This window comes from Protomyctophum parallelum (assembly GCF_964188405.1).
Source record: "Protomyctophum parallelum genome assembly, chromosome: 20".
Classification (NCBI taxonomy): domain Eukaryota; kingdom Metazoa; phylum Chordata; class Actinopteri; order Myctophiformes; family Myctophidae; genus Protomyctophum; species Protomyctophum parallelum.
In genome coordinates, this window is record NC_139718.1 from 31,428,287 (window position 1) to 31,446,718 (window position 18,432).

At 40.5% G+C, this 18,432-nt stretch overlaps 1 protein-coding gene across 6 annotated transcripts in view; it reads right to left on the reverse strand.

The window, feature by feature from the left end:
* Positions 1-4,457: 4,457 nt before the first annotated feature.
* Positions 4,458-18,432, reverse strand: part of letm1 (leucine zipper-EF-hand containing transmembrane protein 1) — a 33,204-nt gene continuing 19,229 nt past the window's right edge. Inside the window, exons 6-15 of one of the 6 annotated variants that reach the window (XM_083792285.1) lie at positions 17,884-18,087; positions 17,255-17,374; positions 16,990-17,121; positions 16,391-16,549; positions 15,837-15,965; positions 15,416-15,448; positions 13,012-13,146; positions 12,710-12,903; positions 10,519-10,675; positions 4,458-8,599 (exon numbers count right to left, since the gene is read on the reverse strand). In XM_083792285.1, the coding sequence (XP_083648411.1) occupies positions 8,447-8,599; positions 10,519-10,675; positions 12,710-12,903; positions 13,012-13,146; positions 15,416-15,448; positions 15,837-15,965; positions 16,391-16,549; positions 16,990-17,121; positions 17,255-17,374; positions 17,884-18,087 (1,416 nt within the window). In that variant the 3' untranslated portion in view covers positions 4,458-8,446. Of the gene's footprint in view, positions 8,600-10,518; positions 10,676-12,709; positions 12,904-13,011; positions 13,147-15,415; positions 15,449-15,836; positions 15,972-16,390; positions 16,550-16,989; positions 17,122-17,254; positions 17,375-17,883; positions 18,088-18,432 lie in introns of all 6 variants that reach the window. The other 5 variants (XM_083792284.1, XM_083792286.1, XM_083792283.1 and 2 more) reach the window with 5 other exon arrangements.

Consider the following 18,432-nt stretch of genomic DNA (forward strand, 5'->3'; position numbering starts at 1 on the left):
GCGGGAGGCTGCATCGTTGCAAGCCTGTGTCATACTGCCATCTAGTGGTAAAGTAGGCGATACTACTGAACTACTTCGAGATTACCGAATAGGGCAACAACAGCGAAGTGAGCGAACCTCTTCATCTCAACTCCCTTCCAGTTGCACTTGAGCAAGGAAGGACCTTAAAACTCTAGAGATCACAACCACAATCCACTGTTCAGTAGATGTTTCACTGGGCTGCACCAGGTGCAGTGCACCTACAGGATAAGTGTGAAGTAGAGCAAGTCAATGCTGAAAACTGGGATTAAGTCATCCTGCCCTGTGTCAAGGTTTACAAAATGCACTTTTATAATTTTCATAAATAGGTTACATACTTCAATAATGTGTTAATGCTCTTATGTTCTTTTCACAACCATAGAATAAGATTTCCTTATACCAGCAATAACCACATTAACCCTAGTGTCCCCATTCTGGGCATAACAACAACAAATATTTTTGGCAAATAGCTAGGTTTTGTATAGAAGGGGGAAAAGGAGGAGACAAGGTATAGACACCTCCCACCGGTGTCTACCCACCTGGCATACATCTAGGGTTGAAGTGGTTAAAGGCAAAGCCATTCAATAGTAGGGAGTACAAAGTACTTAGGTGCCAAAGTTACATTCCTGTAACTGTACAAAGAACATGACATAACTTCTCCATTATCCATATAACTTCTAAGATATAGCCTACCATAATGTCAACAGATAAAGTACATGTACTGTAGCACGAAGGAGCAATCCAAGCACAACTCAAAAATAGAAGCAAGAGAAAGTGATAGAAGATATATTTAATTGCAAGCGTTATGAGCATCAGCATGGTCACGCAATTCCATAAGAATCTCTGTCTATGATGTACTCCACTAGAAGCTGAGAGCAGTTTACAGTACAAGTAAGCACAGAAACAGCATCATGTTCAAGGTAAGGAATTATTGTAGCACCAGCCATCAGCCAAAATGAAGTGCTGGCCAGTTTAAGAACAGACATTGGACATTGTGATATGTACAGTTTATTTCTATAATACTGTTCCACTCGTTATGTCATCGTGTTCTCATATTACTTTGTGTGTCCCTTATGTTTTTAACCACTTAAACCATATACACTTTGTTGCATGTCAACTATAGCAGATCAACAAGCTCCACAAAGATTCACTAAACGCAGCACGTTGTGAACTTGTAGAGCTGCAATCTTCACCAAATGTTTGCATGTTTCCACTGAATAATCCAGAATAGGGACACTAACTATGGTTCATGTGGTTAATGGTTGCTTTACTTGGAGTAAAGCAATACCAATTGTGATATTTAGACAATCTAGCAGAAACTTAAGCCTGGGTGTTCAGTAGCTGACTGAGAATATTGCAAAATGCAATAAATGCTTCCCGTGGTTCAGAGGCCAACGTTTATGACTTATAGCTTTCAACATAAAGCTGATGCATTTCAGTACCAACAATAATTTGGCTGGTGGGTTCAAATAAATTATAATTGCCCACTCGAGATGAGATGAGACAAGATGAGGTAGGCTAATAAATGTAAATTATTCTTCATAATTATCACAATATATGAAAGGATGACCATTGATTGGCCTTCAATGACAGTGTAGTCCTGTGTGCATCAGGGTTACCGGTAATACTTCTACAGTACTTTTCCAGCCTTTTCATGACCATAAAAAGATTTTATACTGTACATACAACAGTGCAGGAAAGAAACCCTGTTCAATGAGACTAAACATTCATCTGTCATTGGTGAAATGAAAGAACAATGGTTAGGCATAGCTGCAGGTATGATCCCTAAAGCCTTGCAATATCATGGAAGTTGACTCAACTTATAATAATGAAAATCATGCTAAAACGTATTAGTCTGGAAAAAGCTGAAGGTGAGTTGAAGGAGAAATCTAAATTCACACAATCATGGAAACAAAACAAAGATCCTAAATTATCCTCACCTCATGAATGAATAGAACTATAGTAACTATAAACACAACTATTTATCTGCAAAGGAACAGATTCTTTCCAGTTAATTCCTGCGGGAATCTTAGGGTGGGGACGTGTACACAAGAACTTCACATGAGTTACTCATTCCACACGAATGTAGCATTGGTGTGGAACTCCAACTGCAGGGAAATTCTAGCTTAATTTGTAAAGTTCAAACCGTCTACATAATAAGCTTCTACACAAGAATCTCTACCCTCAGTGAATACAAACCAGTGTTCGACTGATCTCAGTGATTCATCTGTATTCATTCAGCCATGATGCATGACCACCCGTTATACATAAATATAAAATAACAGCATAATTTATCTTAATTTCTATGTATTCTCACCCCTCACAAAAAATGTAACCATCGTTTTTTAGAAAGAATGTGTTTACTGCACATACCAGGAATAGAAGAATGTTTTTAGCACTGCTGTAAACGCACCAAAAATAAATTGTCAAGACAGATGTAGTGCCAAAACTAAAATGATCCTCAAAGCAGCCCTGTGACATAAAATCACAGAGGGAACAGGAAAAACAATTCTTGAGGGATTGTGGGAAACCGCCTCCCAGCTTTATGCTTGCAGATTTAGAAACATACAGTACATCAGCATGGAAGCACCTGCTACACAATAACTTTTCAGCTAACCATTTTAGCTGAAACTATGGACAATAGCACACAATGTACCTTAGTAGTCAGTTGTGATGTAACCAAAGGTCCAACACTTGTTTTTATAAATCAGTTTGCGCACGCAATGCACATGCCCTTGCTTTGCTTTTATCAACTGCCTTTGAGGTGAGTTTCTTCAGTTGGCTCACATACAATAACTGATGAATTGATTGGCCTGTGCTTCTATCAGACTACAGATAGACACAGAAGCAGTCAAGAGACCAGAATAAACAATATCAGTAGTGTTATACACTTCATCAACAATATTATGACAGCAAGTTCAGTAGACTTAGGTTACTGTAGTAAAAAATACATTGATAAATCATGTTAATTGATACATTTGCATGCAATCCCATCTCAATGAATAACTACTCAAAAGCTAAATAATTGTTCCCCTTACAGGAGTGATCGTCAGACCATCCACTTTTAGCTGAGACAAAAAATGGAAAAAGAATATCAACCTCAAAACGGAATAATACAAAATACGTATACATTCAGTAACATTTACAGACAACAGTTAATAAAACTATGTCTGGGGCCCAAAATTTAACTTTTGTTTCTGATGGGTCCCAAAATAATTGCTTTTACACTAGTGCTTAACTACTCTTTCCACTTTTTGAAAGTGTCATTATATATACACAAACTCATAATTTAGGTTAATTTTACAGTGCATTATAACCTTTTTCATTCACATTTGAATGCACATAAACAATTTATATAATATATAACAATTAATAATTCTTCCTCCGTCCCCCTCCCTCTCTCATATTAAGTGATTAATGTATGTTAATGACTTTGGTTTCATTCATGATACCAATGCATAAAACAAAAGTATTTGAAGGCATTTCTTTTCTGTCGGTCGATCATAATACTGCATCTCAAAACCCAAACTACCCTGAAGCAGATAGCTTCATACTTCCTGAGATTCAATTGCTCACACACACACACACACACACACACACCCCGTTGCTGTGGACTGGGTCATTTTTAAACCGTTTTTGTGAGAATTTCCGACTTCCCGTAACAACTCTCATATCGCGCCAAAAGCAATTTCACCTAGACGCATAGGGGGTGCCACAAATGTCACCGTTTGTTACAAATATTCTTGGGAGTAATGTTGATCACCAGCAAACAGGGTTTTGATATTCCATATGGCTTGCCTGGCAGAGATGTGCTCTATTCTAGTATTCCCTCTGAGCTTCAGAATCAGATATGTGCCACACAGGCTTGACGAGATAGCCAAGAGAACAATGTACAAAGTATACTTTGCACACTTAAAGAATTTATCTCTGCAATTTGACACTGTGCATTTCAACCAATAAGAACTTCAAGTACTGCAGACGCCATTGGAATAAAGTGTTGAAAGTTCGACGTCAAACCCAGTTCGAACTGCCACAGGGCAGTTGAAAAGCATACCTCTTGTGCCCGTGTGAAACCAGCCTGCATCCTGTGCATGTACGGCTTACGCACAGAGTTAAAATTGTCACTGGAAAAATATTTGTATGGTCGCATTCCCGTGGTGAAGTTCAGAGGTTTTGTGGGGAGCTGCAACGAGTGTGGTATGCCTGGTAAGGCCAGAGGAATGATGGTCTAGGGATGACAAATAATGGTTGTTGGTGTGTATAAAAAAGAAGAGCTTTTGGATGACAGATGATAGAAGATGGAGGTTGAATTAAAGTTTGGTAAGAAATAAATTAAGTAAATAGTTGTGGGGAAAAGAAGCATTGAGTGATTGGGTGGGACATGCATGGCAGAAAAGAAATGACTACACAAAAAACTAAATAAGGTACAGCACACTCAATTACTCAAGGATCCATTTATTCAACGTTTAATGTGCCACTTCTTTAAATATCATGAATACAAAAAAAAATCGATTTAGATATGATTTAAAACTAAAACCAAATCAACTACCTCATCATTTGATCATTTACTGTTCCAGTTTAAAAAATATCAACTTGTGAAACATGATTTCATAAATAAATAACATGACTTTCATTATGTTTGCAAAAAAAAGAAAAGAAAAACAACAATCTTCAGTAGTCTCTGCAGTAGTAGCTTGCATTGATCAGTGGCTGATATAACCAGTATTTAAGGAATATTATATCATAAATAGACAATTTAGTCAAGTTATGAAGAGAATATACTGCAACGTTTTTCAAAATCTGGTCTGTTTCAAACTGTCAGTCCCACCGGTATTTGGTGTCTTCAGATACACACAATAGATACAGTATACTGTACTAGTACAGTGCACGATCATTCTGAGCTATGTTTTTAGGTCTCTACGAGTAAGAGTACGAATAAGAGTCCTGCACCATGATCTCCCTGATGAGCTGAGCTCCATTGCTGCTCAATATGGACCAATCACTCACACACGCACGCACGCTTCCATATACAACCTAAATTTGAATAATCTACAAAAAAGTATCATCTCTAAGGCTATTGCTGTACACATTGTTCTGCTTTAAATAAAAATAGCTTCAAAACCATTTAAGGTATAAAATGAAAGACATATTATTGCTTTACATATTAATACACAACTCTTCTCAACATCAGAGGACGGCTTGCATGGCAGTGCATAATGCACCTTTTTCAAGTCCTTGCCAACCAACTCCAAACGAGAGGTACCCCAATTCCACACATTAAAGAAGCAACTCATCACAAATGATACTAAAAAAAATATATATAGTGCATTTTCGCTGTGATCATTGGTCATCCTTGACAGTCGGTTGTGAATACATTGAGGCGGTAAGATTTTTCAGGCTTTATCGTGTTCCTTGCTGAGCTGAGTTTTAAAAAGCACCACCAGCTAAGAATTGCCCAACATAAGACCACTGTCAGAATGCCTTTGTCTATAAAACTACCCTCCATTTCCATCTACCTCCTCAACATCAAGAGAAGCAGATACAGATTAGCAGCAAGAAGAAAGTAAAACCCTGTTGCGAGCCGCCAGCCGTGACCTGTGTGTAACACTACAGTGTGACCAATGAAGTGGCTCTGATGCAATGCTTTCGAGGCCTGTTGTTTTGGGCTTTTGTTATGCTTTGATAAATATATGATTATGTGTGCTGGTCTGCTGGAGCAGTTACTGTAGTCTTTTATAAAAAATTTAGCACACAACATGATTATGTGCATCATGCTGCCAATAAACACATACTAGGGTGTGTTTTACAGGACTAGGGCTGAGTATCAGAAAGCAATACTTGGGGCCAATTTATACTAGGTCAGACAAGTCAATGTGTAGAGTGAGACTTTCTTGAAAATACATCGATTTTGCCTTTATTGGTACCAAATGAGTATTTTACTGGTATTAAATGAGCCTTTACTGGTATGAAATTGGCCTTTACCAGTACCCAACTCCTTTCTGTTATCAATAGAGAAACAAAACAAAGGGCATCAAAACAGCTCATCTAATGTTTTGTGGGTATGAAATAACAATTGCCAAACATGTACTGGGAGTACTGATATATATATATTCCCAACGACACCCTGCCTTATCCTACCCTTGACCCCGTCATGTTCATGAGCAGTGGCACTCTGCTACCAATCTAACCCCCCCCCCCCCTCCCCCTCCCAGAACAAACCTGTCAGGTATCTGAAACGCACACACCACTTTCTCTCACTTACTACCATGGTGGAAACATTGTGTGTGTGTGTGAGAGAGAAAGACAGCAAGTGAAAGTTTGTGTGTGTGTGTGTGCCAAGGGGGAGAGAGGGGTTGTCGCGACGTTCCTCTCCACACATAACGACATGTTTACACGGGGGCGATGATTAATGCGGCTGAGAGCGGTGCCACGTACTGACAGAGAACTCCTAACCTAAACAGAGGCCTCCAGTGTGGCTGGCTGTGGCCCATGTATGGGCCGACTGTTTACCCTGCCGCCTATCACTATGACTGGGGCCAGGCCAAGCAGAGCCCCTTGGTCCTGTCAAAGGGAGAGAGAGCCGTGTCTGTCTGACCGACCTGGGTACTGTTGCTGGTAGAGAACAGACAAGACTCCTTAATCATTTTAACGGATGACAGTGCATTCCAGAGCAAAGAGTGAATAGAGGGTGTCCACTTTGTCGTCGTGCATTTGCAGATATGCATATCCCCCGCCCCGGTTGACATGTGCATTTGACAAGGGTCTGATAATCATTACCGTCTATCGGATTTCAACGGACACTTTTTAATTTAACAAGTTAATGTGTATTCCAGGTACAGTAGGCAAAGAGAACGTGAAGTGTCCACTCAACGTTATCTCAAGTACCACTTTATACAGGACAGAAATAAAACTTGAACAAACTGCCGGCCAGAGTCATGCATCGACAGTGTGTTTGAGCTATTAATCCAACACCAATTAACAACCAATAAACTTCCACAATCAAAGTGCAAGGAGTCTCCTAATACAAAAGACACAATATAGCTACAGTACACTACATTTCTGCTAGTTTATTTTATGGATTGTATAATCCATGGTCAAGACAAGGCCACTTTTCATAATATAACCAGGGAGCAAGGTTACTGTACTCTTTATGTTCGACATATACAAGCACAAATGGTCCAAAATCATTAGGGTAATACGCTACAAATGGTCCAAAATCATTAGGGTAATACGCTAACTGTTTTGTCTATAGGCCACAGTCTAACAAATTCATCTGCAATTTTCACTATCCTACCAACCAAGAAGACTAATGGAATAGCAGTAGAAAAAACACTGGCAGAGGACCAATATAACACTCAAACCAATACATTCACCATTATTTTGTCTTATGGTTGGCATTTCTCACTCTGCTAATGATCTTAATTTCAGAGAAAAATCCTGTCAGTCATCATTGTTTTTTAAATGTAAATATTTTAAGTCAAAGTCTCTACATAACCAGATGTGCCACCATTAAACCTTCGGGTTTCAAGAGAGAACGGTGGTGATGGTATAGGAATTGTTTCACAATGACACATTTTACAATGTTAAACAACTTTAGACTAGACCCTGTATGTCTTAGAAACTTGAAGTAGTGATTCATTCTCTATATGAATTTAAGGACTTTGCAATTAAATTATATAATATTATGAACTAGTCGAGGGATTTGAATATTCAATCTACGCCTAAATATGTCTTTGGTTAGAATGATTACAACCAACACCTTAAGCAGCACACTTGCTAAGACCGTCTTACATTCAGATGTGAACAATAAATAGCACTTTCACTACATGTGAATATGAGGAGCTTGTATAAAAACATGCACTATAAACCAAATAAAATCAAAAGCAGAAATTAATATTAATAAGGATAACAAAGTGAGTGGAATGACGCTGGTGAAAGTGGATTATTTTGTGTGCATTTCTTTCATGAAATGGCAGCATGAGTGAAATGAAAGTTTTGTAATTTCTCCAGATTCCTTTTAGTTCGCTGGGAGGTCTAAACTTTCATACTTGTGTATAAATAAATCAAATCACATGAAAATCAATATAATTTCGTATATATAATTAGTCCAAAAGAGTTAAATAAAGTGGCGATTGAAATTCCCTTCTTAAAGTTGTGCGTACATTTACTTCTAAATCTTGGATGGGGATACCTTTGATAAGGCAATTCGCCTTTTTTGTTTTTCTTTGACAAAATAAAATAGTTAGAGCCCAAATTATAATATAACAATATCTCAAGAAGGTAGCTGTTACCTCATGACATTACCTCGACTCCATGATTTTGTTCAGTGTGGTCGGGTGTCCAGAGCTTTCGAGGATTCGGGTTACATCTCAAAGAGTCTCACTTAAACGAGGGCCCACCTTTTATATTTGTGGAACTGAAATAGAAGTTAGCGGTTCAATTTAGCTGCCTGCTCCTTCTCAGCCTTCTCTTTGGCCTTCTCCTTCTCAATCAGCTTCTCTTCCTTCTGCAGCATTGCCATGATGTCTGCCACCTGGTTGGTAGAGATGTCTATATCTTCCTTGTCGATCAGTTCCACTACCTGGATAGGATGGAGGGAATGTCAAATTAGTAATCAATTAGTCTAATCTCAGGGTCTTAGGCGTGGGCTACACGACTCTGGGTGTTTTTTCAAACGCACATTTCTATGTGCGTTTGGGCCTTTCAGCCAGACGCAAACGGCGTTTTCGGCAACTCAAACGGAGGTTTTTGGCAACAGATAAATAAGTGGAGATTTTCGAAAATATCCGGATGGTGGAGCTGTGTAGTCATGCGAAACGGAGGGATGACATCCCTCCCTGTTCGTTGTTGCTTTTAACACTGAGCATGCGCATCAGTTCATGGATTGAAAAACGAACAACTTCCGGGGTGAACGCAAGGTTACCATAGAAACGACAACAAACACGATGGCAGCTAGCGCCACCCGCGCGGGCGGAACCTCAACATCTAATATAAACACAAACCCCATTCTGCCAGCTGCCTCGCTAGCCTAGTGGACTACTACGCACACTTGTAATCTATGCTTTGCTTCGCGACTTCGCGCCCCACTGCCGCCGCTGTTTGTACAACCGCAGATTTTTTAATCGTTTTTGGATTAAGGTTGGTGAAGGATGCGTTGCTCCCCTGCTTGCGGTTATGTATGCAAGCAGGGGAGCAACACATCCTTCACCAACCTTAATCCAGTCTTTTTAATGCAACCTTAATCCAAAAACTATTAAAAAGTCTGCTGTTGTAAAAACAGCGGCGGCAGTGGGGCGCGAACCAGTGAAGCGAAGCAAAGCATAGATTACAAGTGTGCGTAGTAGTCCACTAGGCTAGCAAGGCAGCTGTCAATGGGGTTTGTGTTTATATTAGAAGGTGAGTTCTAAAGTTGCTCACTAGACGGAGCCCTGTCTGCATGCCTTGTTTGTTTTGTTTTTAGTACTACCGGGTTACGTGGGGGGATTTATTGGGAAACCAGCTCACCGAGCATGCTCAGAACATTTTTCTATTGCGTTACATATTTCTTATCGCCACCTACTGGCCTGGCATGCTTGTTGGAGTCAAAAATGATTGTTTTGGGTTGTATGTGTGGACACATATATTTGTCGTATGGGCCCCTGCCCATACGACAACGGAGTACGAAAATATCCGTTTTATTAAAGATTGAGTATGTGTAGCCTGGGCCTTAGTGGTCCATGCCACAGACCTAAAGCAGGAGCTCTGCAAAAAAGCCCTGTCACCTTAAGCATTATCTAAATTAAAGCCTTGTAGTGCAACAGGCCAATGTCCTTATTGATAATGATCACTAGATATTAGTGTTGTATATCAGTGTCTTTGTTGTGCCAGTTGGGAGGAACGTTCGAATCAGTGGTAAATGGCAGCAGGTGTCAAGGCTTAATTGAATGTGGCACTTGATGGCCACATCCAGACAGTAGATTCACGAAGATGCCAAATGCCACGAGCGGCAGGAGTCTCTTCCTGATTTTTAGACAGCTGCTGGATGGAAAATGAAGCTCGCACGCGTTTCCAGTTTTCTGACCGACGCTGCAAGTTGCAGCGTGATTTCCATCCATCAGCTGTTTAAAAACCAGGAAGAGACGCCTGCCGCTCGCGGCATTTGGCATCTTTGTGAATCCACTGTCTGGATGCAGTCTATGTGTGACTCTTCCTTCTTATTGTCATCTTGTTTTCCCTGAGTCTGCGATCTCTTTTCCTTCCTTACTCATTCTCAGTCTGGCAGAGATGCTAGGGACTGGTTGAGGTTGGAACTGCATTAGCACTTTAAGTTTATATTTCATTGTAATGTAAATCCATGATAAGAAACTAGAAAAATGTGCTCTGCTCAGAGGTTCTGCTCTGGCTTCCAGGAGTGCATGTGCAAAGTTTCAAGGCGATCGGTCCAACCGTGCCGGACATTAAGTGCTCACAGACAGACGGACGGAAAAATGAACCCAAACATGAAACACATTCAAAGCATACTTTGATGACATCATCAATGTCAATCTTTCCATCTTTGTTGTCGTCCAGCGCATCGGCGAGGCTCTGCAGCTTGTGCTCTGGAATGTTCTGGATCTGCCTCATGATGTTGATCAGCTCGTCAATGCTGACCAGGTTCTCCCTGAAGGTGTAGAAGAGACTGGATAAAGGAAACGATTACTTTTACACTGACATAATGGTGGCTGAGTTCAGGGAGAGGAGGGCCGGAGGTCAGGAGAGTCTACTATTCACGTGGAAACGTCAAGGGCCTTTCAAATGTGTGTTGGATTCAAGGTTCCCCGACCACAAAAAAATGGGTATGAATTAGAATTAGCTATCGTCTCTATACTGGGGGCATCCAGATCAAAAGGTGCTGAAATGTGATGTTTACATCTAAAGGTTCTAATTGGAAAGCCAATTACCAATTCAATTAATTAATAAATGCTCCAAAAAAGTTGAAATGCAATTAAGTGTACCAATCTACTGTACAATGAGATTAATATTTGTTAACGAGAGTTATTCTCTTGTTAACAAACCAAATGTTATCCGTTAGCTTTCAATGTTTCACATCTTTCAAATTATGCAGTTTCAATGGAAATAATTTGATTGAACAGTTGCTGTTATTCATCCATGTTGAAGATTAAAAGACGGATGATGCCATAAGTAACGTGCGTGTACAACAACCCAATGGAAAGCACCTCCATGTAGGAAACAGAAATTAAAGCCAGCTAAAACTTTATTCCGCAGTAGATGTATGACTGTATGTCACGTTGTGACATACAGTAGAGTGCAATTACCATTGGGGGCTAAACTACAGCGAAAGCAAAATGAATAGCTGTTCCTTTTTTGTGTTATTTTGGCGTTTTGGAGGTTGATTCATGATGCAATGTTAGCATTTACCAAGCAAGAAAATGGGAGGCATTTTTACCACATTTCTTACCTGTTGGTGCCAATATATTTCTCAAAGAATAATCTGAAAAATTATAAATGGATTAGGGACTGGTCCTAAAAATGTGGAATACTTGGCTGTAAGCTTTGTAGTGTTCTATAATATTATATGCATACTTATTTCTGGTAAACCCTTCGTCCCCCCTCTTTAATAATCTCTCCACCACCATTCAAGTTAGTAATGATGCTGAGCAGTAATCATGAGTTGTTCCGATACCAATATCGGAAAAGCTGCCGATACTGCCTAAAATGCATACCAGTCTATGCCAATCCGATACCACATCATTTATCACATAATGAGGTTTAATTTACAGTAAACAATTATTATTTATGTTGCAGTACTGTTTAATGTACTGTTACTGCAGCATTTACATTGTGGTTTTACAACTTGTCGCTGTACTTGACAATTTTACTGGAATTATTATTTATTCCTAGATGTTTATGTATTCATATTGGATCAGTACTCAGTATCGACTGATACACAAGTTGCGGGTATCGGAATCAGATAGGGAAGGAAAAAATGACATCGGAACATCTCTAATGATGATGATATTAGGTACAGCTTAAACAATACTATATATGTAGTCATGATGAAATCTAGTCACAGAGGTATTGAACACACATACAATATGTAAATAAGTGAATTTCACAGCAAAGACAAAAACAACTGTTCTAGGGCAAAGTGGTCTAAATCTCAACATTCAACAGCAGCAGCTCTCACAATTTCAGACAAAAAGGGTATTAATGAAATGCAGATTTAATGCATTTGCATTGTTGCCCAACTTGCCCATGTTCAAAAGTTGACTTTACACCACAGCAATAGAGGGTATGCACTATGCGCATCCATAAAGTGAGTGGCAAAGTGAGTTTAACGTTGTTTAATGCAGTTAGATAGTACTTTTCGGTATGGATGTAAGGGCTGTCAAGGCCAGAAAGTAGTTTTTTTGCCACTCCGTAGGCGTATCCGCATAACTTCCGGTTATGATGATGTCACACGCATACCCTCTATTGAAAAGTTCCATGTCCCAAAGAGAACCCGTGCCACACACACACACACACACACACACACACACACACACACACACACACACACACACACACACAATGATCAGACCTGAATTTCATGAACTTCCATGCATTATCAAGTTATAGGTATAAGACATTGCTGTCCAATTAGTTTAGCCCAAAACCTGCTTAAAAGAGGTTTGACAGTACCACCGAAAATGGTGATGTTCCTAAGACTTACCCGACAGGCGAACTACTTCCAGTGTCCATCTGTCCGTCCAGTACCACCTTGTCCTTCTCTAGCTCCCCGATGATCTTGCCGATGCGTCCAATCATGTGGTTGACCCTCTTGGACAGCAGCTGGCTTGCCTTAGACTCCTCTAGGGACTTCTCCTGGCCGTTCTTAGACAGTTCCTTCCTTATCTCCTTCAGATCCTATGAACACACATGAAATATATTGTAGTAAAAACCTCTGAGACAAAGATTGTCCCCACACACACACACACACACACACACACACACACACAGTGTGAGTCAGGTCACCTCGCTATATTCTTGCACATCATCCTTCAAGTCCTCCAGTTCCTCCTTCTCCAGAGTCAACAGCTTCCTCTGCTCCTTCAGTTTAGAACAGGCATCACCCAACGTATCAATCTCCTCCTTGGTAATCTCCTCTCCCTGGAAATGAAATACACATTACACAATCAATACAAACTTATGTTGTTTGGTGCCCTCTTCTAAAATGGCCAATACACAGTAAAGAACCTCAGTAAAGAAGAATTACAGATTTTCCACCTGAATCCCATTGTTCTGATTTGAAGAGATCAGTACTGTCAAAACATACCGTCTGCTGTGTATTTCTCCACAAAATGTCGCATAAACTAGGATGTCAAACATGTAATTCTAATATATGGGGTTTTAGTATTAATGATCTCATCCCATCCAAAAAAATGGGATTCATGTTGAAAATTGGCAAACTTTCCATTGAATTCAGACGTTTTAATCAAGAAGAGTATATAAATTGTGACACAAATCACATACTGGGCAGTGGGTGTGTTACAAATGTGGAAAATATACCCATCAATTACTTTGCAATCACATACCGTAAACTTTAAATTATATACCGGTAAATATAAAAACAAATGTCAAGCCCACAAAAAGTGTAGAAAAAGGTGTTTGAAGAACCTAGCTGGTGTGTCTATAACATATACAAACCAATTTACTTATAGAACGAAAAGGTTGATATTTAGGGAAGAAAAGGGTTTAATACAGGGTCTGACTCCAGGAGTGGCAAGGATAAAGGAGAGGTAGAAGGTCCATAAAAACCTGGTTCAAATAGCATTTTCAAATAATACAATATACTGTATAGTGTTTATTTTATCCAACATGGAGCAACCGATATGTGAGATTTGGCAAATTAAATGCTATGGCCCTATTGTATGCTAAACAAATATAGTTGGCTGTAAAACAGGGACATCAGCAGTTGCTGTACATTTTGGCAAAGTAGGAACACTAGGCGAATGACAAAAAAGTACTGTATACTCAGGGCTGCACACAACTTTTTTGGTCTAGTACTCAGAGGAGCACCTGGAGGAGTTTCTTGGTGCTCCTAAAATGCGGCGACCCATCTCACCGGATGGATAAAAGAGGGATGAATAACTTATAGCAAAACAATATTTATTGGATGAGTGGGGAGTCAATGGAGGGTATTGCAACTCTAGATTTAGCCCTAGAATGGCTCTTGTTGTAGATTCTTCCCATTATTAAAAAAATCTAAATTTGCTAAAATCTAGGTCCATGTGTGGTCCAGCCCTATGGAATGCATATTATAATAAAAACAACTTAATACTTCCTAAGGATAATATGAGCATCAAAGCAATATTTAGATTTTTTTGTGAGCATACATCAGGCTTCCCTAGTTCCCTTTTGTTTTTAGCTGAGGCGACGTACGTAGTCAGACACACATGGCTCCTCGGTGCAAAAATAAACAGTGTACACTACCCGACTTTACGATAATAAGGGACAGTATGTCGAGACACGGTGTTCATGTTGGACAGCAGCAGTGCCAGTCCGCAATGCTTAAACTCTTCCCACTCCACTATGTCGGAACTAAAACCTTAGTACCCGTAAAAAGTCGGTGGCCGGTGCCTAGGCTGTGAGAGACGCTAATATGGTTTCTTCCTCGGATTCGGGTTCTGAGACGGCATCGCACACGAGCAACCATGCTGCTCCAGCAGCCGGAAAACAAACACAAGCACAGCGGCAAATGGGAAGAGTGCAAAGCATCCAAAGCATGCCCTTTTACACCGGGGACTACAGTAGTTTGCTATCTGAAACGGAGAAGACGAAACTATTTGTGTCAGGTTTTCCTGTCAACCGCCCTCCGCCTCCTACCAGGCTCCCAGCAGAAAGCAGCATGGAATCCTCCCCCTTTTGAGTAAGGACGCGCTGTGATTGGCCAGTAGCCACTTTGAGTGGCAGTCGGTGGAAAATGCTCTCGCCACAGAATTTACTAGTATTCTGGCCATAATAATCATTCTGGGCGGCCCCGGCTGTTGGTACGCAGAAGCCTTCCAGGCGCTTGATTGACAGCGCATTTTGAATTTTGGCGACGTATGCGTGGTGGCGCACCACTTATGTGCAGCCCTGTGTATACTATAACAAATAACATTCAATCAATCATTGCACTGCCAAATGCTGGGGTAATCGGGTATGGATGCATCTTATGCCTTGATTAAACCAAAATCCCCCATTTGTAACACTGTAAAATACGGTAATAAATATGTGGCAAACTCCACCCATCTAGCAGTCCAAGAAGTATAAAACAAACACTTTGCAGCCTTTGAAAATACTTTTCGATCTAGGTGAGGGTCCCCGGGTATCTAGGGAGAAACCAGACACATGCAGGGCTAAACTGGTTTGGATGAGAGACAGCTGTCAATCTAACCTGGAAACGCAGGAACTTCTGCCAGTGTTCAAACTGTATGGCAGAGAGCAGCAGGGTGATTGGTAAAAACATTACATCAAACAAGTGATGGACAACAGGTACAACATGACTGATCAAGATGTAAGCACTTCTAAAACATACAGGTAGAGTACACATTGCATCACTCCATTTGTACATTTGGTTACCATTTAATCAATTTTCAATCATTCTAGTCTAAAGGCGCACCAACAGAACATCACAGTTGCGATTACAGTAGAAAGGAAAACAATACAACAATCCACTACAGTCAACAAGCGTTCAACAAAAGCTATAAAGTGGGGAATCCTGCAATCACATCTACATGTAATAAAGATCTTACAGTATGGGTCTAAAGTCCACGTTCAACAAACTGGTGTACTGAGTGAGTGCTGACAGATATTACCTTGATTGTGTCCAGGACAGGTGCAGTGTCTCTGAGTATCTCAGAGTCTTTGGCCACATCAGCACTGGACGAGACTGGTTCTGTATCCACCAGGACCTGCTTGGCTCTTTCTGCTTCCAGATCCTCCTCCTCCTCCTCCCATGGACGACACAGATCAATAACAATTAGCTACAAAAAAACGAACTAACTCACAGTAGTAATATAGAAATTATGAAATAGCTAAAGATTCACGAGACTTCATCTCTATCTTGCCATTAATTGTTTCTAAAACAAAAAAGAAAATAAATAAAGTCTCCGTTATCAGCCAATGTCCTCCATACTCAATTTCTACAGTAAATATATCAATTGGGAGCAAAGCACTTAAATGACGGCTATATATTACACTCTTCATAGACGGACATCTATTTAATATGAATCATAATGGCCTGGGAGACAAAACTATTTTATTTTGCATGTTTATTTTTTGCATGTCTTTATAAACAATTAGAAAGATTACAGTATAAAAATGTATCAATATAATTGGCTTTAGATAAGACAGCTGGTCGGTCCCTTACTTTGGCAGCTTTCTCTGCAGCGTCGGCCAGCCTCTCCATCTCTCTGTCCTTATTGTCCTGGCGTATGACTTTCTCTTCTTGCAGTGTGGCCTCCAACTTGGCCTTATTGTCCACCTTAGACAGCTCCATCTCAGCTACAATCACCTGGGCCTCCTTCGTCTGGGCAGTGAGGGGTGCATTGAGAAAATGATGACGATTGATCATATATTGATAAAAGAGACAATTCTGAGAAAATACACTTTAATTATACCCACTCCTTATATACTTGATGCTGACCGGGTTCCCCCAGTGGGCTGTACTTGGCCCCTTCCCTTTTCCCTCAACACCAAATCTCTCTTCCATAAATAGCCAATCTACAAGCTCACGTGGCGCATTGCAATGCATTGTGACCTTGCCTAAACATTAATAAAGCATTATTAAAAGAAAAAGAAAAGGATGTACTGAAGATGGCTGAAGCTGTGAATAGACACTGACATATTGATACAAGTATTGATACTTAAACTCACTTGAATAACTGGCCATCCCCCCACCTTCACTTACACGTAACAGATTCCTATTAAAACTACATATAAAATAGAGACACAGCCACGCTAGCGTACCACAATCTCAGGCAGGGTCTGCAGAGTGCTCTTGAGCTGGTCAGCAGGTGACAGGGTGTCAGGAAGGAACATGGCTCTGGACAGTAGCAGCAGGGAAGTGGGGATGTGCTGGTTTAGATGGAGCTCCAACCACTACAGAGAGACAAGCAGAAGTTGATGATGTTGTTTTGTCGTCAAATTAGGTCAAGTAAAACACACACACACACACACACACACACACACACACACACACACACACACACACACACACACACACACACATTACCTGGCTGAGCTGCTCTCTCAGTCGGTCTTCTGTGACTCCTAGAGCCCTCATCCCTCTGACTCGGCACGCAGCCTGGACCTCATTCACATTCAGACTCTCCACTCCCTCATCTGCTATCAGCTGGAAGAATGGACAGGACATCTTTTAGATTAGAAGACAGCCCTCGGCGCATTTTAGGAGATAGAAATCAGCTCGTACCAAACTGAGGTCAGAAACGTTAGTGTAAAAAATAGCAAGATCTACAAGCAACATGTGGCAACGTTTGTAGATCTATGCTTTCTATTTGTCGTACAACAAAGTATATAGAGCATTACACTTAAACCCTATATAATGTCCAGCGCTCTATTACTTGGTCTGCTTCTTTTTCTCTTTACATAAAATCTATTTTCCCCAGAATGGACTCCAGGATTCATGATGTGGTTGAAGGGACATTCATTCTACAATGACAGTGGTTCTCAAAGTGGGGTTCCGGCAGGGACCCTCTGGGTTCCTTGAAGGGGTTCCAAATTGACCCTTGGAGGTCTATAACTCTGAGTGCATACAAATTGACCCACAAGGGTCTATTTGGTTCCATTTGTACACTCTCAGAGTTACAGTTTGAGAACCACTGCTCAATTATATATTGTTACCTTGTCGTCGGCGCGGATGGCTCGGAGCTTCATGATGAGCTGGAAGCGCAGGAAGTTGTTGGTGCCGATGGACTGCAGCTCCAGCAGGCGACACAGCGCCACCAGCTGGGGTCTGGTCAGGTTATCCAGGGTCAACTCATCCTCAAACAGCTTGGAGAAACGGATGATCTGCTCGTTGCTGGGACGCTCCCCAGAGTTTCGGATCTAAGAGGAAGAGGAATGCAGACGGGGTGGGCAATTAACCACAAATAAATAAACAGGTACGTCAAACATACATTTAGGGCTCTATTTTCGTCCATGCTAAACCCCTTATGCCTAAACTACTTTGCCATTTTTGAATAGTTAAAATAGCCTCTACAAGCTCACAACGTGTCAATGTAGATTGGCTATTTTAACTACCGTATTCAAAAAAGTTTTTCAAAATAGTAAAAAAAAAAAAAAAAAAAGAGTAGTTTAGGCATAAGGGGTTTATCATGGATGAAAATATAGCCATTCAAACCAATTACCCTCATAATAAGTTAATGAATTAAGAAGCAATGTGATATACTA